Here is a 24876-nt window from a genome sequence, read left to right as displayed (position 1 = left end):
TTATTTAAAAAGATGTTCCAGTCAATGAAATGGAGGTTTAAACCATCACCAGGGAGTCATTAGTAGCATGTTTGAGATTCTAATGATGTTTTGCAGTAACAGCAAAAACATCTTTGTTCCTGGATAGCTAGAAATGCAGCTCCAAGAAAATAGCTAAAAATGCAGATCCAAGGAAAACCCAAGGCACTGCAGTTTCCCTGTGGGGAGACCCATACCAAAGTGCCCTGCTGTGGCTGAGCACTATCACTGCAAACCTGGGACTTCGACAAAGGAAAAGAAGCCTCTGTGAGGCACAGCTAACAGGAGCAGCCACATTTTGCCTAAGAAGGAAAAGCTGCCTTGCATGGGCAGAGAGTGCAATGGGACAGGAGTGCACTAGGAGACAAGAGGTTGGGAAGCAGTGGGAAATCACAGAGAGGCAGATGGCTGAAGAGATTCAGTACCAGTTGCAGACTTGCTCTTGCATTTTTCTCCAGCGTGTTAAAGAAACAGGGAGAACAAGGCTCTGGGGTCAGGACTGGAGCACTCAGCTAACCAGTCACAGCTTTGCTTCTTCCACTCTCTGGGTGCCAGTGGCCACTGACCACCAGGAAAGTAAACCAGTGCCACAGCAGGACTGGAGAACACTCTGCTGCTGAAGAAGGCAGTGGCATCTGCTGCAGTCCAAAAGAAAAGCTGGAGCAGTCCTGCCAGAAGTGGGTAAGCCTCAGGTAACTGCTGTTTACTAAGCAAATGCAGAAACACCCTATTGCCTGTGTCAAATCAAGGTGCAAAATCCCTTGAAGAGAGACTTGCACCCTCCAGTGTCACAGGAGCTGTGAGCAAGCTCTGGCTCACATCAATTAGTCTTTACACCAGGCTGTGCTGAAGGAAGGCTTCATTTAAAGCCTGACTGCAGGTGGCACAGCCATGCTCCTCCCCACTGCCTCCACAGGGCAGAATGAGCTCCCCTCTTCTCCCCAAACTACACAATTACAGTGTTGAACTGTAGTTGTAAAACGTGGGCTGACAGGATTCCTGGGCTTGGTAAATCTGCCAGGTCCACTGACCTACAGCCTGGCCCTCTTCTGCTTCGAGAGGAATTATGTCCCTGTGCAACAGGTAAATTGCAGGTGTGTGCTTTCTAGGCAACATGAGTAGAAGCCTAGCAGGAGTTTCTAGACTCTTCATCTCTAATACACAGCTTTCAGCCTCTTGACACTCCCAGCAGAAGCAATTAATTTCTGGGACAAACAGAGAGCTATCCCACTCCACAGCTGTTTCCTCTTAGTTCTACTGGACTCAAGTCAATGAAAACGTGGCAGTATCTGCACAGCAACACATGGAACTTTCCACCAGCCCAGATGGGAACAGGAGCATTTTGAGTTGAAGTCTCTATTAAAATTCTGCTATTTTTGTTTGGAAGAGAAGGGAGGGGTTAGAGGGAGCTAAGAAAATAGAAATTAGCCCTTAGCATGCCTGAGAACCAGAGTCTCACAGATTTCTTGGCAGATACTATATCAGCTGGGAGAGCTGTAAGACCTTTTACCCCTGTCAGAGCTTTGTTTACCCATTTGGGACACGAGCTGGTAGCAACAAACCTCCAGGGGCAGCTGAGACCAGCTCGGTAATACTTTTGGCTGGGCTCATTATTTATATCTCAGCAGTGGAAGCAGACCCTATCTGAACTGGGGTCACTCTCCACACCACTGTTTTTCCATGCCAATAGATGGGGAGCAGTGACACAGAAGGAACTGGACCCCTTGGGACCCCGAATTTGCTCTGTGCCTGCATACCCAGCTACAGAAGACCAGGGGGAGGACACACATGTGTAGGGGAGGCACTGCAGACACTGGCACCACGTTTAATTTACAGCGTTGCTCTGAGGAAGTGCTTCGCACCAAGTCTCTCTCTCTTGAGCACACAGCCTGGATCTCAGAGGGCTAAATATTTGCTATCCTTATTAAAAAATGGGGAGGGAGTGCACACATGCTCCCCTCTACAGAGGCGTCAGTTCACACACTTGAAACACAGTGATGTTTCTTTTCCCACCACCACCTCCAGCTCTCATAAAAATATATTTAAAATTAAAAGGATCTGGAGAGGGGACAAGAAGCATCTTAAGTGATGTAACTTGCAAAATACTTGGACATCCTTCAGCTGGAAAGCTGTGTAGAAATACACATTCATATTACAAAATTCACCCTGAGCGTAACTCAGGGCAGCGTTTTGGTCTCCAATCACAAATCTGCAATAAAACATTCAGAGAATGGCTGAGGTTCAAGACTTGCAGTCTCATTTACATTAACCATTTTCTGAAACATTAAATAATAAATGATAAAAAAACTGCCTGTGATAAGTGTAAGGTACTTTAAAGGTTTTCTCTCCCTTCAGTTTTCTTTCTTTCTATGTTTTTACAAGCAGCTTTGCATGGCAATGAGTGGACCACAGCTACTGTAAAGCTGATGTCCGGTTAGTGTTTGCCTCACATAGAGTAACTCTGCTGAAGTGATGATCCCAGTATGTGCACTCATTGTCACTTCTTGGCTCTACTACTGTGTAGCAACATTACAACCTACTTAAACCATTACTTATGGGACTGAAAAAATCCCAGCCCTTCAAATTTTGGGGGACCTTTTTTTTTAACAACCTGTCTGCTTGTTATAGCAGTGGCTGCACATACCTGAAATACACAGTACTGTTGGAGTCACCTTGAATAACTATGTGTATGAGCTCTAGCAAAAGGACTGAAGAGGTTTGGGAACCTTAAGCACTCCATGTATTTTAATGTCATAATGATTATTAGTTTGAGCTGTAATAGGTTCTGTCCTGTTTCTACAGCTTTCCTTCAGCAAAACCCTTCCTTCCCTTTTCCCCACCAAACATGTTACTGTCAAGAGAATATTCTTAATCTGATATTATAAAATTAAAACAGAAAATTCAGAAAATGTTGCTTGAGTAAGAGCTAAATAACTCCTGGATTATTGTAGTCATTTCTTCCATAAAGTTTGTTCAAAACACTCCTTAACACTTGCAGATGAAATACTAGCTTCTTAAAAATCAACGTCTTCCTTTGACTTTTTCCATCTGTTGTCTCTTCCTATCAAGCCAAATAAACACCTCTTATTCCTTGCTGGCCATCCAGTTGATGTAGGGAGGGAATCCACTCCACTGCTTTCAACACCTGGTGATGCAGCTTGTATCCATGACTTATGTGTAATCCTCTGCTTTTCCCTGTGAAGGATCATTATTGACAGCCCCTATGCTTTTCCAGCTGAATTATCAAACTCTTAAAGATCAACTTAGTTTTCCATTTACCTTGGTCATGTCCCTTCTCCTTAGTCACAGTGAGATGTTTTGGCTGAGTTACTATTGAACCTGTTGGCAAAAGGGATAGGTGGAGCTCTAGGGAGCAGGGCAGTCAAAGCATATCCTGAGTTGGAAGGAACTCACTGGGATCATCAAAGCTCAACTCCTGTACACGACACCAAGAGTCACACCATGTGTCTGAGAGCATTGTCCAAACACCTCTTGAACTCTGTCAGGCTTGGTGCTATGACTACCTCCTGGGAGAGCCTGTTTCAGTGCCCAGGCACCCTCTGGGTGAGGAACCTTTTCCTGATATCCAACCCAAACCTTCCCTGACACACCTTCAGGCTCTTCCCTCAAGTCCTGTGAGGTCACCTAAGAGAATAGTTCAGTGCCTACCCCCCTGCTTCCCCTTGTGAGGTAGTTGTAGACAAATCTTGGTTTAAAATATGAATTGGGAACTTGTGACCATGTTGTATTTATTGTAAAATCTAACCACATTTTATTCAAAGAATAGTAAGGTAATTTGAAGGAAGTTTTCTACCTAGTGCTGCTCTCATTTGTGCTGCACTGAAGACAACCCCATATGCCTTCTAGAACATAGCAGCTGGTTTACAGAAGTGAAACACGTGCAAACAGAATTGTGTGGAAAGTACACCAGTCACTCCGGAAAACAGACTCAAGCACTTCCCAGGCAACAGCATCAACTGCTGCTGCTGCACTTCTTGGGTGCCAGCAGTTACCCGTATGGAAAGCACCTCAAATTTGCTTATTTAACTGTAGCTTTCCTTATGCTTAGTAACATTTTGAAAGCCTCTTAGCCAGGAGGATGACTCTACTGGAACAAAACCCCCCCCAACCTTTTCTTTATATACCAACTGACAATATTGCAAAATCAATTAAAAACAGTTTTGAACATTTAATAAAAACTCATCCTAGAAATCCAACTTTTGCTCGTGAAGTCCCCAAATTTTCTTCTTCATCCAAAATCTTCTGAAGGGCTATGTGAAGTGACTTGCCTACTCTTTGTCCTGTCTGCAAAGCAAAGAAAGTGAAACAAACCTGAGACATATGTTTATTTACAGGAAGACAACTCTTACGGAACACTTCCTTTTGACAAATATTTTCCCTTTGATGATTCATATACACCAGCTGGTATCATAAAATATGCTTTTAATTTAGAAAAATAATGTTGGTGAAAGTTTCATTTTAACTTGATTAAGTTTTGGAAAAACATACACACAAAGCCAGTGCTCTCATTCATCAGACAAGCATTCCACAGGTCTGTGCATCACTGGATCACGCAGGAATACAAATTAGATTCACATCAGACACAAGCACCACAGAGAGCATGAAGCAATATTCTAGCTGCCAGAGGACAAGAGACACCTGACCAGCAGAGCAGGCTACTAACAGAAAGTTCAGTAGACTCTTCTGAATGTGCACAGAATCAGCAGAGTGAATTCAGGCCAGCTGAACACCCTGTCCTGTGGCCAGAGAAGCCCAGAATGCAAGCTGGCTGCAACATCAAATCACTCTGTGGGCAGGGCCTTCATATGATGTGTAATTCTGTCCTGTCCAAGGACCATAAAGGAGTTAACAGAAAGTTTTCTTTATAGAAATAAACTCCAGCAGTGAAAACCCAACGGGATTAGCTCCAGCACTGACCTCTACTTGTCCCACATGCCCAAGTGTACTGTGCAAGCTACAGGGCAGGGAAACATTGGGCAGTGGTGAAATAAAGATCTTAAGGCAGCGGTGCTCATTGGAGCTTTCCTAAGGTCTCTCTAAATGACCTGAAATACTGACTGCAAACAGAAATAAAAAGCCCACTCATCCCTATAGAGCCAAAGGGAGATTATATTAAAATGAATTGATTGGCTCCTGATCTATGCAGCAAAGCCTAGGCCTGCCATACAGCTGACACAAAACTCTGTTTCACTTCCTGGTGACAATTACTGAAACCATGCATAAACCTGAAAATAAGCTACATTTTTAATTGAAGGGCCAAGTGCCAGAATATGGCCAATGGTACCAAAGGAAATTTGGGAAGAGCTTTGATGCAGCAGGGTAGCTGTCAATACCAGACACCATGAATAAAGCTACATAAATGGGGGGGCACAGGAACAAGAACTGTTCTGCACTGGGACAAAGATCACTGCAGCAGTCCAGAGTCAAGAGGGCTGATACACTTTCTTCTCCTCAAATGTAGGACAACATCCCTCACCCCAGGTCAAAGTGAGTGGGAACTGTGCAGAGCTTTGGTATGGACCCAACACTGTTGCCATCGTATTCCTGCTTGCCTCTCTAGTGGATCAGATCATAAACTCAGTAAAAAAAAAAAAAAAAAAAAAGCTTTTGGCAGCTTCCCAAAACTTTCCCATGAAACTCCCTTCCTAAGAGATATGTCCTAGAATGTCTGTTCTCTACCAGTGAGGAAAAACTAAAAATCCTCTGACCTGCAGTGAAATCATTCGGGAATAGAGGTGTCAGACATAGGTTACTCAGCTCCTCCACTGGGCAATCCCAGGCCTTTTTGTTTTTCTTGACATCCTAATCAGGATGTTGAGTTTAAGGACCAAACAGATAATCTCTGACCTTACAGAAAACATCTTGGGTTTTTTTTGTGATCAGTCTTATCTCTCACTCCTGCAGAGGAATTAGAGATAACACATCTCTCTCTACCCAGGTAAGGGGGATGAAAGGCATGTTTGAACACCAATAAAAAGCCCACTGGTACCACTGGATTAGCACTCTGGGTTGAAATCATGATGCAGTCAAGTGCCATATACTCAGTAATTCCCTCTTGAGACCAACTGTTGTCAAACTTGGCTCCAACTTCAGCATTCCTCACTAGAGCCATGCAGAAATTAGCCCTGTGTCTCTAGGAAACAGAGCCAGCCTGAAGGATCTAATTTTCATTCTGACTTTCAAGTTCAAAACCCATTTCTATCTCATGCTCAAGGCCAAACTCAGGCATGAGAATTTACACTGGAGAACAGATTTAAGAAGAGCCTGAAGAAGGGTTTAAAATGGATCTTATATGAATGTGGACAATATCCAGATACTAGTATTTTTATGAAGTAGGGACAGAGTGTAAACTCAGTAAGGAAGCAAAGAAAAACAACAGCAAAATGAGAACAGTACATTTATCATAAAGCAAATGAGCTGTGCTAGAACACCATGCACCACCAATTCCAAACACCTTCTCTATTCTTATAGGGACTTTACCGCGTTAGAAGTTTTGCTCTTTCAGTCTTTAAAAGACACAATAAAAGAGGGAACGTGTTCTTTAAAAATACTCTCAAAAGTTTCTCAGCTTAAGCTTTATTGTCTTACAGCTGTGAAGTACTTGCCTGAAACAAATGTAAGTACCACACATTTCAGGCATCTAGAAGTTTTAGACAGTGTCCACTCACATTAGAATCAGTTTCAAAGAAAATGCCTGTGTCCTTCACAAAGTCCCTCGTGCATCAAATCAAAGCACCAAGGTCTCTGCTCTAAAAGCGCTTACTGAAGCTTTCTGTACACCCAAGCTCCAGCTAATCCAGTATCATCCAAGAGTCAACTGCTCAACACTCCTTACCTCCATCATTTCAAAAATACTCTCAGGATCCAGGCTACCTTTCCCCACCTTCTTCATAGAAGTGATGGCACCTTTACTGGTCACTGAAATAAGCAGGCTTGCCAAAGAACAGGCTTCTTCCTGAAGGGTAGCATCCACCACATGCCTATATCCAATCTGCAAGTTAGTGACAAAACAATGCATTAATTTGCAGTTCTCAAAGCTCCCCCATTGAGAAATCAAACTGTGAGTGGTGGCTTTGTTACTTATCTATATCCTCCCATCCTAAAATCATGTGGCCTTTGGAAATAGTCAGAGACTCACTTAAAAGCACAGGATTTAAACAGCCTCTGACCCCAAATTATGGGTACATAAACAACAGAGGTGAGATAAGCATGTCACTATTTCATACTGTTTTCCTTTCTACCATCCTTTCATCTGTATGAAACTCCATATTCACCTTTCCCTGCAACTCTAAGCATAGACTTTGCTCCCCTTTACCTGTAAATTACACATCCCAAGACTCAGGTGAGCCCTCATTTCAGCAATGGCCCCTCTACTATTTATGCAATTTGCTTAGAAGAAATGCCAACCAAATTTTCAGGTACCTAAGCCAACCACTAACACTTGGAATGGAAAATGCAGCACTCATAAAATCAACTGTGTTAGCTGTATGCTATATATGGAAGACAAAAATCTGTTTGAATGGAAAGGGATGGTATTGCACCCATGAAAATGGAGTTCTGTCCTCAGGAACAAATACTCAGCAAGTAACTAACTCCAGGCAGATCACACAACCTGCACTCCTGAACACAGTGACCTCTGGTTTTAACATACTGACATATCTGCTGCTCTGGATCTTAAGCAAGGAACAGATGAAAAATAATAAACAACTCCTCTGCATGCAAGAAGATGCATTTTAAGAATGCATCAGGTAGAAACCTACAAGTCAGAGGTACAAGGAACTCCGTTTTTCAGTAAAAATCCCTAATTAGGATGCCAAAGACAAAAAAAAAATATACATAGAGGACACTGGCTATTTCTGTAACTCTAATTTTATCTCTAGGGAAAAAAGTAAATGGCAGGTGAAATTAACAGGAACTGGAGTCTCTAGGCAGAAAGGCAGAAATCTGTCGGGCTTACTTTGCTTAGTGTGACAATACAGGGCACCTCATTTACGTTGAGTCGAATACAATCATAAGGGTCATCAGACAGCTCAATCTCTTTGGTGCCTTCTTCATCCTCCAGAACACGCACTTTGGGTATTCTGTGGAAACAAAAGGTGCAGAGTCATTGCCAGAACACATAACAAATACAGCTGTTATACAGTCACAACTCCAGGAAGTCGCTGTTCTTCTAAATGAGGCAAAATGTTTAGCAGAACAGTACAGAATGCGATCAAAGTATTATCAACTTACTCCCTGAGACTACAAAGAAAACACTGTAAGTGGGAAGATATTTAAGTCAAGATCATCATATTTACATCATTCAAACAGTTAAAATTTGAGCTGTTCTTTACACTATTACATGGGGAGAAATTAGTTTGGAACTTACACAAATCAGTTCTGAACAATTCTTTGTATGTACCAGAATGTCACAGATGTACAGGAGACAAATTACCAAGACTGAATTCTTTTGTTCTGTGGTGCCCAACCTTGCAGACAGCAGCAAAGTTGCCAGCATTACATCAGTTGCATTGCTTGGCAAAGGTGTGACATCAGTAGCAAATACAAGTAGTAAAGCTGTTCAAGAAAGAATAGGACCAACTAAAGAGATTTGGGGTGAAGAGAAAAGGTGACATTAGTAAAGTCCTTTCTCTAGCAAGATGAGAAGATTGGCAAGATACTCTGCTGTTCTAAGGACAGATATACAGACATCAGGAAGAAGCAGTGATGAAAACCCAGGCAGAAATCCAAGAAATGCTTTCTTCCCAGTTGTGAATGATAAGCTCTCTCACAAATGATCTAGACAGGCTCCTTATCAGTTGCACATACATTGTATTTGTGATAGCCATCTAATGGAAGTTTTACAGGATGATTTAAGGCAGTTTCCTTAGCATAGTGAATAAAGTAATTTAAAATAATTTAGTAGAAGATGGTATGTCAAGCTGCCAAAAATGTCAGCATCTTATACACCCTCATTTATCCAGGTGCCTGCTAGGATGAAGTACTGACTGAGAGACTCGGCATTACTGGCCAGTAAAACACACAGAGAGCTCACCCACACTACTCTCTCTTTCACACATTTGCACTTGAAAACAAAGTATTTCAAGATGTCCCAGGACAGCTAACTTCAGTAGCCACAATCTGGTTTTATGTTAGTGCTTTTACAGTAGCATTGTGTTTTATAACTAGACTCTGGAGGTTACATTCTTTTATGCCCTCTGTAACAAATATCTTCTTTTAAAAGAGGATATATGGACTCATTTAATGAACATTTCCCCCCACCAACACAAAGTGATTTTGATTGATCCTTGGAAGAGTATTTTAGTTATTTGGGGCTAAAAGTCATAGTGGCAAGTATTTCGAAACAGCTAACCCTCCTCCAGTGACAACAAATTCCCTACAAGCACACTGGCCTGAGCCAACCCAAAACAAAGACTTTGAGTAAGCAGAACAATTGTGATGTGCACTTCTTCCAGAAATGAAAATCCAAATGTTTTCAACTCATTAGAAACACATCAAAGACTATTTTCAAGTTTAAAATATTCCATTAGAGTTGATGGCATAAAGTCACAAGGTGACTAACCCTCAAGTTACTACACATGACAATGGGCAACACTGGACAACAGCCTAGTCAAGGAAGAGGTGTATGTGCCAGAGTAGTGTTCAAAAAACAAAGCAAGATTTTAAGACAATCTGTGAGATTAAGCAACTTTTAACTCCAACCTAAAATAGCTTTGGAACCAGAGCAGTGTTTGTCTGCAAGAAAAACTCGCCAGAATTAATATCTGAAAAATGCCTGCAAGGAGCTTTCTTGGCCAAGAACAGATGAGAGAGGTGTAAATTAGAAATACTGCAAAGGCAAAAAGATCAGACACAAGCATCACAGTTGCATAAAAAGGGGATATATGGACACAAAAACTATGCAAAGTGAATATAGCACAAAGCTTCTCTGGAACACTGTAGATTTTCTCTCTCAGCTTGTGAAGATTTATCTTAAGATGTAGCTGTACATGTTTACTTTGCAACTTTCATTTTTCTATTTTCATTCCTGCAACTAAAAGGGCAGAGATCTGTACAGCAAGACTCAGTCAGGTAACAAACAGTGCTCTTTGTGACCCAGATTTCAAAAATGCAAAAGCAGTCCCACCCTTCCAAGCAGGCATCAGTTCTGCCTCTACCACGCTGTGCAGCAAAAACCTTGGTATCTGCAAGGCTGTTGTGTTACAAACTTTGTTGTTTTTGCAACTTGCCTAACTTCTAACTATTTTCTGCAGCCTCTTTTGTAAGTAGGCACATTCCACAGGACTGAGTTTAATGTCCTGACACAGTAGCTAACTGCATATTTTTTAATAGCTACTTCTATCATTAATAAATCCATCCTTAAACATCTGGGAGGCACGGGTAAGAAGAAGCCTGGTATCTGCTATCTTGTGCATGTGATCTTGATGGTAGCTTTTAGAACTCAATGAACAATACAAAACTGCGAGGAGTAAATATTTCCCCTAAACCAGTTCTATTGTCATTGTTCCAAGCCTGAAGGGGAGAGAACAAGTCAGGTCAGGCATTCAAAGGATTTAAATCCCGTAAGTCTTGAGCAAAATTCCTTAAGTTGTGATGTTGGATTTACTTAGCTCTAAAGCAAGATGTGTCCACAGATATTACAAAAATGCTTAGAGCAAGATTTTAAATTGAAGCTGAAGTTTTCAAATGCCTGACTATCTAAAATTTTGTAGCTTCAAAGAAACAACAGCAGCTTGAGCTCCCTGCTCTTTGTTCCAATGCTCTAGTCAAGGCTCGCAAAGATCTGAAAACAGAACAAAAACTTGGTTGTAAACAAAGAAGGAAAAGCAAATAAGAGTCAAAGAGGGGACACATGTCAAACGCAGTTCAGAACACTTAATCTGAAGCAATCTTAAAACTGACATCTTTTCTTGTTTGGAGAATAATACTTTATAGAGAACAGGCAGCTACTCTTAAACAACATTGTGTCAATCCAAAGAAAACCCAGTAGCTACAAAGGGAAATGGAGAGAAAAAAGTGAATGAGGACAACAGGTTTTCACTTTGAATTTCACCTCTTGACTTTCTGAGCTTGTATTCCTGTTGTTCCCTGCTCAAATCAACAAGATATGGTTTTCAAAGGTAAAAAAATCAACAGGCAGTGTCATACTGTACCACATTTTGAAATGATACTCAACTTCAACAAGACTCGCAATGTTTGCCTGCAGCTTAAAGATTATATAAAGCACACAGTTGTCAGAGAAATAAAAATAAGTAAGAAACATTAAAATAATTACACCCTCCATCATGCTGTCCATGTTCTTTTATTCATTTATTTAATTCACTCCTTTTTATATGATTGCCTCTCTTTATTCTGGTTAAAGTAAGAAAAAAGACCTAGCTATCTTATAAATAAAGTATGAGCTGTGGACCTGCAAAACAACTCACATGGTAGTAACTGTTTTAACTATATGACTTGCATCCTGGCAACTCACACATAGAAATACAAGCATTTCTTCTTTTTTACTGTACTGCCAACTCCTTTGTGAGCCATTACATTTCTAAAAGTATCTCATAATGTTATAAAAACAATCTGCTGTTAAAAGTTACTGCTGAGAACTTGATTAATATGAGAAATTTCTCAGCAACACATACAATTTCTAGTCTCAGATGGATAAGTCTCCCCTTATCCCTTTTAAAGTGTTTATAACCTTTATATACTGCCTGTCTTTAAAAGCTTAGTTTCCTCTTTTTGCACGTACTTTTCCAGATCTAATACTGTGCCTTGATTCCCTGATAAGTAAGACAGAACTACACTAGTGACTTTAGCAGATCTCTAATTAATGCTAAAGAACAATTTGAGATCCACTTTTAAAACATTTATGCTAGTAGGAGTCTAGGTTTCGCACCTCTACCAGCTATTTTTGCCATGTAAGTTTCTTAGCAAAGCTATTCACTAGGTTGTTTTTCTCAAAGGTGTTACAAAACTCTGTATTCACTTTCACCTACAGATAAAAACAGTAGAAAAAATAGTAGTGAGTCTTATTAAAAACACACAGAGAAGACTTGCATCATTCATTCTACTAGATCTTGTTTTTCCATTCTTTGAATTAAAATGCATGGAGCAAAGTTCTTTAGAAGACACATAATTTTCCCCTCCCCACAATCTCTCACTACCACTTTTTTCCTCTTTCCTCTGGTTTTAAAAAGAACTCTAGGCTGACAGTTAATGAGAACAAAATCAAAAGTGGAAAACCAGAGCTAATTACAAATCAGTAGTCACACTAATAGAGGGCTTCTTATTCAGGAGCATCACATATAAGTAAATACTTCTTATTTCAAACCCACAAGGCATCAACACCAAGGCCTCCAAATATTTGCAACAAAACCATATGGTCAACACTACTTTTGTGCATCTGACTACAACAAAAGTTATATTGTGAACATGATTGTGCATAACATGCAATATGACACTTGATCATTAGAAACTGAATTAAAATAACATTAGTTCATGGTACTTGCATGCAAATGAGTGCCTTATATCTGAATGCAAGCTGTCTTGGGAATTTATTTAAATAATTAAGCATTAAAAATGTTTTGCTCACAGAGAATGTGTCTCTTCCACTTCCCATGCCACTTCTACCCACATGAAATAAGATCTGTGCTTTACCTTGTGTTAAAGAGTGCTGCTTTCACTGCGACAGAGATTGCATCAAAGATGTTCCCACCACATTCCAATAACTGGAGAGGAAAAGAAGAATCTCTTTAAAAGAAAATCAGGCTAGTGTATTTAAATGAAGCCTTTATTTTATTTAAACCTACTTGAAAAGGAAGAAAATTAATTACCAGAACAGGTTTTTAAAAAACAAAGTTGTCTTTAAAGCCTATCTAAGAAAAGAAACAGATAGGAAATTAAGATTTCAGCTAACTGTATTATACATGCAAAATAGAAGAGTTAATGCACTTCATAATAAAATTAATGATAAAATTTAATAATAGAACCTGAAATGAAACTACCTCTGTTCTTAATCTTCTTGTGTTAAGGTTCTGAACTAGACTTTGGCCAGAATACCCTTTATAAACTCATCACATTAATTCTTTAGTGTTAAAATTAAGCCAATCAAATTTCTATATTTCATTTCAAAGATGAGTCTTTTTAAAATATCAGATGGACAAAACCAACAGGGAGAATTGCTTTCACAGAAGAAACACACACTGTCACTGAGAACATGGTACGGAAAGCAAGTTATATAAGGTGTAATTATGAAGGCACATCATGATTTATTCTCTTTATACGAAAGAGTCATTATCAGGTTTGTCTCATAGCTGAAAGGGATCCAAGGAGAGCCTGATGTCAAAGTCTTTTTCAACTGAGTGCTATCAACAAGTAAAGTGTGTGGAGGCAGCCTAGCTCAGCTTCTTCCCATGAAGATCAGGAGAACAACAGTCAAAGGGAAAAGCAGCACTGCATACAAGGTAAAAAGGAAGGGATCCCCAAACCATGAATACCTTCTGCATGCTGCCAGGCAAGTCAGAGATGTGTCTGTGCATAGCCTACTGTCACTTCTCTGACAAGCTCAGCTCTCAGCTGCCAGTACTGTTTCCTGAGGACACACACACAGAGCAGGCATTTGGAACGACTTCAGCAAGAAAATATGGATGCTTCTCTGTGACATCAATCCATGCTGTATGATGAGAGCAAAACATGTTTTGCAATCCTGATTACATTGACTGTTCTTCAAAATTTATTTAAAAATGAGATAAACTCCTGCACAGGGAGTAAATCATAAACGAGATATTCTATAAAGGCAGTTACTTTTTATGAAGACAGACTGAATAGTGTAAAAAGAATGACAAAAAGTTGGGAGAGAAAGCTAAATACAAAGGTGATCAGATTATTTCTTTGCAAGCAGCTGCTGGATACAGAGAGGTTAACTTGCCCCTTTCAGTCATTATTGGATTTTACTCGATAACACAATAAGCCCCACAATATCTTTGTTATTAAAACACAGTAATGGGATGTGCCTGCACCGTTGCTAGGCTTGTGTTCAGGCTGCTGTTCTAAAGCCTTATCTGTACTACAGTGTCTCCTAGAGGCAAGGAACACTGCCTGCACAGAGCATGGTGCAACAATTTCTCCACAAAGAAATGGACCCTTTTCTCAGATCAAGCACCTTGTACTGACATCCTCCTTGTTTATTTAGTTATTTTTAAGACTAAGAAAGTCTGCACAATTGTGAGTTATGGCAAGCAGAGGGGTCTTTTCTGCTTTTAATTTACTCATATGCAAGTGAAAATGTTATGGGAAAGAGAAGATAACATATGACTGTCTAACTGTAAACTTCACCTTATTCAGAAAAGCTTTTCCTCCAAAAGTAGAGATTCCTACCTTCTTTTTAATCAGACTGGGGGCAGAGGAGGAGAAACAGAAAACATGAAAAAATCCTGGAAGGTTCTCATTAATGAACTGCAGAAATTTCAAGAGAAACTAATGCACCCTGTCCTCCTGACACACACCCTACTGTGACTGGACTGGGAATGATAAGAGATTGCACACTTTGATTCTCCTTCTTAGCCCAGCAGGCTGCTGGGGCAAATTATGGGGAGAAGACTATACATATATATCAAAACCCACTCAAAATTGCCTAAAAGCTTCTTATTTCTGACATCAATGGCTTGCTTAGAAAAGGAAGAAATTGAGGGAAACACAGAGAGGGTGAGAACAGGCCTTTGTGGTACTCCATGTTGGTAAGCTACTATTTGGAAGTGGAACGCCTTCCATTATTAAAAAAGAATGAATATACTCTAAAAGGTCAAGGTATATATTCTCCACCTTTGACACATGTATCTCAATTTGTCCATGTGTGCATCTTTGTGGTGTGCATGGCTCAAGTTATTTTTTTCCAGTCTGATTGTACAGAATTATAGCATGTCCCAAGTACACTGACCACTAGAAAATATCTGAGAGATGTTTTTAATTGATAAAGCTTTTGCACGACTGCAAAACACACTACTTTCTCTTTTGAAGCTGCATGTGTCAAATTTTGTTTACACACAGGAGCTGAATATAGGCGTTTCAATCAAACTGCATGTGGTAAAATTGTGTAGCAATGGAGTATTTCCAGGCTCATAACATTCTTTCTGGATCTTTGTCTTTTGGAATGAGGGACTTCCAGACAAGTACCTTCATACCTGACTGCAAGGTACCAGTATTTTCAACCTTACGATGGATTTAAGGTTTATTTTCCCTCCAATCTGACTGAGCAACACAAAGACCAATGTAAAGAATTTCCAGGCATTCTGAAGGAAAATATCACCCAAAGGATCCTCTATGAATGTTGTTTTTATACTCAGAATCTGTCTCCCTCCAGTGACGAATAATATGAGTTGCTCCTTATATTTAGCCCAAGTGTCATCCTTACACCACACACTATAAGAAGTAGAATTCTATAGGAATGATTCAGCAACAGCAGCTTCAGGAAAATCTGTAGGTGTCAAGAATCTACACTACCACATGTAATATACATGTTTACTGCTTGGAAAAGGAAATATTACAAGTATGTCAAAAAAGTGAAAATACAGAGGACTGAGGTGGAAAAAAAAAGGTAGGGATAGAACAGAATAAGAAAGAAATGTTAACAGTATCTTGTTCTAACTGTACCAACAGCTCTTCAATGGCTCACACAAAAAAATCCCTGCAGAATATAACATTAAAAAGACCCATCAAGTTTAGAGTCGTAATTATGAACCTGCAATAGATTTTTTTATTGGCACTGTAAAAAGAGCTAAATGTAAAATTCCTCACTTGACACAGTGATGCCTTGATGCCCTGATGTTCATACAATTAGTAGCAAGAAAACACGGAGGCTGTTTTTCTCTGTAACTGTGGACAATCAACAAATCTGGCCAGGAAGAATCAGATAACAACCAGCTATATCTCAAACAAAAGCTATACAGAACAGTGTGTGTGTGTGTGTATGTATGAATACATATATATATACATACACAAACACAGAGAAGCAGACTGCTTTATGAAAGTCTTTGTTTATGCAGTGCCTATGCAATGTTAAGCATCATGTTGCTTAAATAAGCACAGCATTTAATATTCTTTACCTCTGCTTGTAATTACCTAGTAACTAAAGGGCCCAGTGTGATTTCTCAGAACTAACACTTCATTCTCCATTAAACCTCACCAAGCTGCATTAAGCCAGTGACTTGGGCTGTTAAAGCACTCAGCAGAGGTACATATTCCATCATTTTGTAGCTGGACTGTTGTACCGTATCTACTATAATTAGGCTAACGCTACTGCTTTGAAAGTAACTAGTGAACTAATTTTCACATTTATGTAGGTCTTAGTCTAAATGTTCCTGTATTGTTCAACAAAACCCTGTATTTAATTTCTTGGCCGTACAGCTTAACATTTTGCACATTATTTCAGAGATCCTAACAGATTGCTCTAATACCCCTTAACATATTTTCACTTCCAAATTTGATAAACAGAAACTCAACTTTGGATCAATAAGAATTGGAAATAACACTCAGGAGAGTCTGACTGGCAAACTTCCATTGAAATTCCCATGACAGAGTGCTTTAAATGCAGCATATTTGGAAATTGAGCTGCTGCATGCATCAGATTTGTACACATAAAATTCAGCGTCCATGATTGTCATGGGAACAAATATTCAGTTTATCTTCTATGTTTAATACACATATGCAAGTTTCATCAAAAAGCACCTAGGCTAAACCTAGCTTTTGCCAAAAAAGGTTCTATTTTACTTTAGTGAATTAGTAGTGATAAGAGTACAAAGAACCAGGCAGATGGATAGTTCTGTTAGGGCTAACATACACCCATAATAATTTACATTCACTTGAACAATATATTTGTTGTTACATCTAGCTTGGAAAAGAGGTTTACCCTTCTTTAGTGGCTATTTCTTGTCAGTATAAGATCACTGATTGTTATCTGAGACAGATTTGGAGTATTCAATGTTTTATTAGTTCTGCAGTGGAACTGCAGCATCAAGAAGAGTAGAAAAAGAGCAAGCTGAAATTACTGATTAACTACTATAAGTAGATTCACAAGAAAACTTGCATCCATGCTGTGATACATTATATCACATAATGACAAGCTTTTTTTTAAACAAGAAAATACAGAAGGTTATGCTAAATAAGTCTCTGCCTTAGAAACATTTTGCTGAATCGTAGTTTTCACTCCTGTACTTACCAATACATCCACATAGAGAACCCAGCAGTGCTCTTTGGGATTAATACAAAGGGATTTCAAGTCTACACTGTTCTCGCAGCTGAATACTCTGTATAGTGTATTTGCTATATCTGTGCCAAGTTCTTCTCCTCCCCGGCCTTCCAACTCAGGAGAATTTGAAGAACTAGATAAAGAAAGAAAAGAATACTTTCACTTGTGAAACAGCAAACAGCCAAAGAATATTTCTTAAATATAAAGCATTAGAAGTATCTAAGGATTTATTTGTACAAGAATAAGCATCCTATCTGCAAAAGAATTATTTCCATTTTGCATAAGAGAAGGTTGTGATGCAGATAATATACTGACATTTTGTTACAAATACTAATACTAACTAAATCCCACTACAATCTTCAGTTCCCCAGTTATAATTAAAGTAAAATTTGGTGAATTATCTCAGAGATTATTTCTTAAGAACTGTCACCTTCTATCACCTCAAATCTTTAAAAAAACAAAAAGTGGGACATCTGTATTAAGTTCACCACAGCTACCAAGACAGCCTAGTGAGAGTTGAATGTTAAATTATTAAGAGACTGGCTAAGAAGAGAAAGATATGATGATATGACAAGTAGAATACTAATTCCTTGTAAGTAACATGACTGCTTGACCTTAATTGGTAATTTCTTTACTGAGCATATTGTCTTCTATCAAGCACTTTAAAGAAACCATGTCATTACTCTCTGCAGCTTATGGAGGACAGCAACTAAACATCTCTTCTAGAAGGGATCTGACAAAGTGTGTGGTCTTCACTTCCCTGATTCCAATGTAACAAACTATTTATGAGCATCCATGCAAGAAAGTCCTTGGCTGCTGGAGCCTGGTACACAGCTAAGAAACTTCTAACAATGAAAGAAAATAGGCAAAAAAAAAACCCCAAAAAACAAAACAAAACAAAACAAAACAAAACAAAAAAAAAACAAAAACAAACAAACAAAAAACCAAAAAAACAAACCAAAAAAAACCCCAAAAAAACCAACCAACCAAAAAAAACCCCAAACCAAACCATAACAAGCCCCCCCCCCAAAAAAAAGAAACCAAAAAAACAAACCCAAAACCAAACTAAAACAAACCACAAAAAAACAACACTCAAAAACCCCTCTAAACAAACAAAAGCCAAACCAATCTAACCAAACAAAATCCACCCCAAACAAACAAAAAATGCCCTGCCTCCAAAGAACAATAAAATAGAGCAGAAAAGAGATGCATATACAGCAACATAAGGAGCAAAGATTCCAAACCCAGCCTCTGGTTTATAGAGAGGGCAAGAATATTCTCAAGCAGTGGACCTGTAGCAGCATTGCAAATCTTATTTTAAAATGAATCAGTCAGACCTCCACCAAATTAATTCCTCATTAGAGAACATATCAAAGGAAGTGGTTACACAGAAGTAGTTTAGATCTGTTCAAAATCTGCAATGGCCACACCCTGTATTCTCCTAGTGGGGCATATCACAGGGCAAGTTTCTCATGTATGTTCTGCATCTATATGATGATACAAAATCTTAGCACACCAGGAATATAAAAATAAAGCAGAAAACTATGTCTTGGAATATAATCCCTTCACCTTAAAAAAAAAAAAAAGCAAACAACTAAAGATCCACATTATCAAGGTGTGACTTGAACCGTCAAGTGAGCTGTGCCAATAATACTGCAGAATCTATAAGCTTACATATAATTATCTACTATTATCCTTACTTCACCGTAACTCTCCCAACTTGTTCTTCTGGAGAGTTGATGAAAACTCAGAATGCCAGGAAGAACTACTGGATTTCATAGAAGTTATTTGCTTCTACTAGAAACAGACAGCAGTATACATGCTTAAAAATACAAAGAAACATTACTGCCAATTAAGCAGTGATCTAAGCTTCCAAACTATATTTGCCACAGGAATAAGCATTGCAAGTGTGACACACAATATCATTATTAGACACTAATTTTATGAGATAGGATCTTATCTAAGTATAACTTAGTGCTGAGTCAGAGTCTTCAGGTTGTATTCAACAAGCACTTATCCATGGAAGCAGCTTTTGTGCACGTTAACAAGATCATTCTGTTTAAGCTATAGTTATGCAAGCATTATGATCCCTATGGCAAGTTGCAAGAATTATGCAAACTTCAATCTATGCCTCATTATTATTTCTAAACACAAAGTTTTATCAAATGTTGTATTTTTTGATTACAAGTGGTGCTTTCTTTGACAGTGAGTAGAAAGAACCTAAGACTCAATTGGAATATCACTGTACATTTCACTGCATCTTAATTCCATTATCATTTTAACACTTCATTTCCTTGCAATCAAAGTGAAATAAAGAAGCAAGGCTAGCAGGATATTATTACAACTATTTGATAAATACTGCCACCTACTGCCTACAGATTACTGCAGTAACTTATACTGGGCAAAATTTGGAAAGAGGATGTCTTGGCAAACTAGTAAATGACAAAAAAACTTGGCTTATGGAGCACAGAAAGAACTTAGTAGTGGTACAGAATTTCTACACCCAAGCAGCATGTAACTTTCAAGACTATTAAAATCATTTCAGTGTCACATTGCCTAACAATCTGAGACTCCTCTTAAAGCACAATGATGCTTCTACCACAGATCTCTGCTGAATTTCAAACTCCTTCTGTTGTCAGTCAAAATCTTTCTGTTGCAACAGTTAAACATTTCTCACTTATTGCTCAGGCCATTAATATACTCTAATCTACAGCTGGTCAGATCTGGACAAATACATTCCTTGCTTCCCTTATTCCACAAACAAAATCTGATGCATTCAAGGAATTCAGATGTCTGCTTTTCTTGTTGTTTCTATTTCTTACAGTTTGAAAGTGATAAATCAGATCAGCCACAAAACTCAAATGTGAGACAAGCAGACAAAGCAGTCTTTCAGCATCAAGGGCCAGGATGAATGTCTTCTCCAGTGATGAAAGGCAGTAAGAATACCACACATATTAGGACATAGACTTGTTTAATGATAATTAATTTCTAGGATCACAAATCAGTGCCCCAAAAATCATCCCCTCCAGAGATTCACATTAAAGTCTGTCTCAAAATGGGACTAAGTGTGCTCCTCAGATTTCATGTAAAGCACTCAGAGCAGAATAAAGAGAAATAGAAGTTTGGAGCAGAGAATTATACACGTGATCCAGCAAATAATTATTTTCATCAATTTTTGAGAAATAAGCATTTTAAGACAGTAATCACTGCAGTCTGAGTTTTTATTATTAGCTTCAACAATATAAAAGCCAAATAGAACACACAGGAACTTCACCAGAAGATTCAGGGTATTGAATTATGCTCAGTTACTACCACCCAGTGGCAGTCTGGCAAAGCATCAGGGTACTGACAGCAGCTCATTCCTCTTGACAGAGGCAAGCTGCCTCCACTTTTTGTCTTTGGGGCCTTTCTGGAAGCTAAAGAACACCTTTCCCTGTCCCACAAGCATGTGACAAGTGACTACAATCCGCTAAAGTTCAGGCCCTTGGATCCTGTTGTCACAGAAATTAAAGATTACTTATTTCCTGAACTGACTAAATCCAATTCCCACAAGATTGATGCACATCTCCCTCCCATCCCTTGAAGCAGAGGTAACAGAAAATACAACTGAACATGAATCTAATGAGTTGAAGTTTTTCTAATATCTATTTCCATACACAAGAAGTGTCACAGAATTGCCACATGTCCACAGACCACTTTTTTTAGGAAGGAAATGTCCCTGCTGCCAGTGGGCTTTCTTCATATAGAGACAACCAGAAGAAAAACCCAAAACAGTAAACATGTACCATTTAAGACACTTCATACAGGAGTTCTAACAGCAGGACCACATTCAAGATCATCTTCCCATCTGATATTTTTTGAACAGTAATTGTAAATAAAATATCAATTCACAGGTGAGTGCTTTCCTTTTTTAAAGCGTAAGTTTCCACAGTTAAGTAGAACATACTGATGGAAAGCTCTCATACCTTAGCTTTAACAGTGGTATATTGGTTTAATGTCAGAGTAGCAACATTTTTTTGTTTTTAATAAAAATGAAAAGAGATGCCACATGTAAAGCAGCCAACTTGACAATGCCAAGGCTTTTATGAGAGGTCCCCAAAGCAATTTAGATCATAAAGAACAGTTTTCGGTAAGTCTGCAAGACATGGATACTATAGTCTCAGGCTGCAGACAATTTAGACTAACACGGAGATGTCACTGTGCTATCTCAGAGCAACCTGAAAACAAGAGTTCTCAGTTTTCTCCTCGCTTCTTCCATAATTCAAACACTATGAAGAGTGTAAGGATAAATAACAGTCCATTTGTAGCAAAACACAAGAAAGAAATCTGATTTAAAATAAACACCCAACACCCTTTTAGTTAATGAAGGATGGATTCAGTGATAAATATATAACTAAAATTTCTAATTAGTTTTTGCATCTGAAATTTACATTTGGGTTTTTTCTTTTTTTAAACAACAAAAAAATTCGTACTAAACACATGTCAAACGTTTTCCACTGCTTTCACAGACAAAGTAATCAAACCTTTAAGTATAGTTGAAGTACAGTATGTATTGGTCAATTATTTTCTTCCAACTTATTTTTTTTGAAAGAGATTTTCTCTATTTTATCTTGGTAAAAACAACAGTTAGACATTTTAACCATGATGTCCGGTTCCAAGCGTGTGTTCTTGAACCATTACCCTTTTCCAGCTGCAGTGATGCTATGCAATTTGGAATTGTTTTATTTAACTGGTTTTCATTCTTTAACTCCTGCTGATTTGCTTCTTTTGGATTTGCAGGACTAGCAGAAAATTCCTCAACATCCACTGCTACTGAAACAGTAGAATAACTTGTTTCTCTTACTCAAACCCCTAGAGGAGGTTAGTGGAATGAAGGCATAAACTTTTGAAGAATAGCAAGACCTGATTAGTAATTTATTCCAAATATTAGATCTATTTCATTATTTTCTAGTATACTAACCAGTCAACAAAAAATTCCAGGTAACCTTCATCTGGCTTCTCCAGCTTCGGTGTCCCCATTTCAGCTTTTATGCCTACCAAGATATCAGTTTCTCCCTATTAAAACAAAAACACATCAGACAACTGGAATTATAATTATAGAACTATGTATTTAATTTAAATGTCTATGGTAAGCTGACATTTCTACCTTTCAGTTATCTGATCATTCTATCAGAATGAACTTAAAATAACATAAAAAAAAAAAAAAAAAAAAAGGTTTTAGAAGGACAATATTATGTATAAGAAGATTCTTCCAACAATTACCATACATATTACCTACCTTTAGGTTAAAAAAACTCTTCATATCGAAGACTACTTCTGTCATTTTGGTTCTCTAAACAGCTCCTTCTGCAGAACCTTCATAATGGTGCGCAGTACATTTATCTTCTTCACAGTCAACATGTCAGAAGTAGTTTTTCATCGTTTTAAAGAAATAGAAATTTTTGCCCCTCCCAGAAACTAGGCACAACAGTGACTGAAGGCTGTCCAGTCACTTTACAGTAAATCCAGCTCAGGCCAGCCTGAAGTAATTATATATCCTGCCATTATTTCCGTATCCCATAGTTTCAGTTACTGCTATACACATACATGTTATTACACACACAAACCTATCTACAAATAGCATCAGATTAACTAGTCACATGAACAAGCAATTTCATCAGCAAGGTACCCTATCCCTAAAAAATTTACCTACCAGCTTTACTCTTGCAGATCCACTTGTGTTTGATACAACATCTGTTTCTACTTCTGCACATCTGTAGTCTTCACAACCTCGACCATCTACACGAAGGTCTTCCTAAGTATGACAACCAATATATTGCTGAGGGAATCAGTAATGAAAAGTAAAAACAAAACAAAACAAACAACCAAAAGACCCCCACCACAAACAAAAAACTGTGACTATAAGCTTTCCTTCTTGTATACCAAATGCAGCTGTAGAAAGGATATAAAAGCAACAGCTTGTAGTTTCACCATGGAATACAAAAGAACCAATTATACTTTTTAATTTATATCTCATTTATGTAGAGCTTGTAACAAGCAATCTGCAGGTAGACATGAATTGCACAAGTGCCTCTAATTCCCAAAAGAAAGCTTCAGATTTCAAAAGTGTAAAGGTCTTGGCTTTAAATGGTACTTTACCTAATGCAAGCCAACTCTTTCCTGGATAGGCAAGTTCTGTACTTTTACATCAGTAATTAGTACCCCAGCAGACAAAAATAATACACCAGCCTTCCAGATGCTTTTCTCCATTTTTATTCCATAGATGGGTATTACGCATCCTCGGATACTCTACAGCTCATTCCCATAAAAACAGGTTGTTTTTCAGTAAATTTCAGTAAGAATACAGTTCTTTTATCTTTGGGGCTTCTCCTATCTTTGGGTGGTCCCTTCACTCTTCCTCCTTTGTCCACTCATGCTCCTTCACGAAGTTACAGTCTAAACCTCTATCCAATGGCAATAACTTGAGGAAGAGCCAAGAAAGAGCAAGGAAAGAGGAACAAATGGGGGCAGAAGGACATTAAGCTCTTAGAAAGCATCCAAAGGAGGGCAATGAAGATGGTGAAGGGCCTTGAGGGGAAGTCGTTTGAAGAGATGCCGAGATCACTTGGTCTGTTCAGCCTGGAAGAGACTGCGGGGAGACCTCACTGCACTCTACAACTTTCTCATGAGAGGAAGAGGAGGGGCAGGCACTGATCTCTTCTCTGTGGTGACCAGTGACAGTACCTGAGGGAATGGCCTGAAGTTTTGTCAGGGGAGGCTTAGCTTGGACATCGGGAAAAGATTTTTGACCCAGAGGGTGGCTGGGCAGTGGAAAAGGCTTCCATGGGAAGTGGTCACAACACCAAGCTTGACAGAGCTCAAGAAGCCTTTGGACAATGCTCTCAAGCACATAGTGTGACTCTTCGGGTGCTCTGTGCAGGGCCAGGAGTGGGTGATCCTTGTGGGCTCCTTCCAAGTCAGCATATTATGTGATTCTGTGAAAACAAATCCACGCCCCGCTCTCAGCCTGCTTCCCGTTCCGATGCTCGGTGTGCTGTGATGATTACTATTCCAGAGGTTCGCCACCAGACACAAGGGTGGAGGGCTCCTTCCTTCCTTCCTTCCTTCCTCCCTCCCTCCCTCCCCAGCCTAACTCGCTCCCTGCCGCCCGGCCCCCTGCCCGGTACCTGCACGCCGTGCACGATGTACAGCTTCTCCGCCTCGCTCAGCACCACGGACGCCATTCCCGCCGCCTCCCGCCCGCACCTGCGCAGAGCCGCGCTTCCTCCCCGCCTTCCTGCCTGCCTTCCGTCCGTCCGCCCGCCGCGGGGAAGCTGCCGGCTACCCAGGGCTGGTGTCCCGCCCGCTCAGCCGGCACCGGCACCTCACAGCGAGGGCTCCCCTTGCCTGGTGGCAAAGCGGAGGGTGCAGCCGGGAAGCCACAGAAGCCTTTCACGTGGAGTAGGCGCAGCGCTCTGGACGCGGTACCCACTGGGCACCCCGCATCCCGGAAAACGTCCCGTCCAAGAAGCTGACCCTCGCGGTAAAACCAAAGCTCCCGCTTTCTGCCAAAAGCTCCTCCAGGAGGCTGTGGAAATATCCCGATGCACAGAAATGGATCGCGT

At 39.5% G+C, this 24876-nt stretch overlaps 1 protein-coding gene across 1 annotated transcript; it reads right to left on the bottom strand.

The window, feature by feature from the left end:
* Positions 1-3750: 3750 nt before the first annotated feature.
* On the bottom strand, positions 3751-24529 carry EXOSC7 (exosome component 7). Its single transcript, XM_053941981.1, has 8 exons — positions 24439-24529; positions 22965-23066; positions 22233-22327; positions 17243-17405; positions 12688-12758; positions 7997-8120; positions 6875-7030; positions 3751-4323 (listed from the first exon to the last, which is right to left on the bottom strand). The coding sequence occupies exons 1-8, from the start codon at positions 24493-24495 to the stop codon at positions 4219-4221; spliced, it is 873 nt and encodes a 290-aa protein (XP_053797956.1). The 5' UTR covers positions 24496-24529; the 3' UTR covers positions 3751-4218.
* Positions 24530-24876: the final 347 nt, after the last annotated feature.

This window comes from Vidua chalybeata, chromosome 1 (genome assembly GCF_026979565.1).
Source record: "Vidua chalybeata isolate OUT-0048 chromosome 1, bVidCha1 merged haplotype, whole genome shotgun sequence".
NCBI lineage: Eukaryota > Metazoa > Chordata > Aves > Passeriformes > Viduidae > Vidua > Vidua chalybeata.
Note: the sequence above shows the minus strand (reverse complement) of the source record. Positions and strands in the feature narration are given on the sequence as shown.

Excerpts from the sequence above, each read along its gene's own strand:
- EXOSC7 (XM_053941981.1), bottom strand. The coding sequence starts at position 24,495 with ATGGCGTCCGTGGTGCTGAGCGAGGCGGAGAAGCTGTACATCGTGCAC. Across the intron at positions 12,759-17,242 it reads TTCTCTATGTGGATGTATTG|TTATTGGAATGTGGTGGGAA; the intron begins GTAAGTACAGGA and ends TTTCCTCTCCAG. Across the intron at positions 8,121-12,687 it reads GCAGCACTCTTTAACACAAG|AATACCCAAAGTGCGTGTTC; the intron begins GTAAAGCACAGA and ends TTGTTTCCACAG.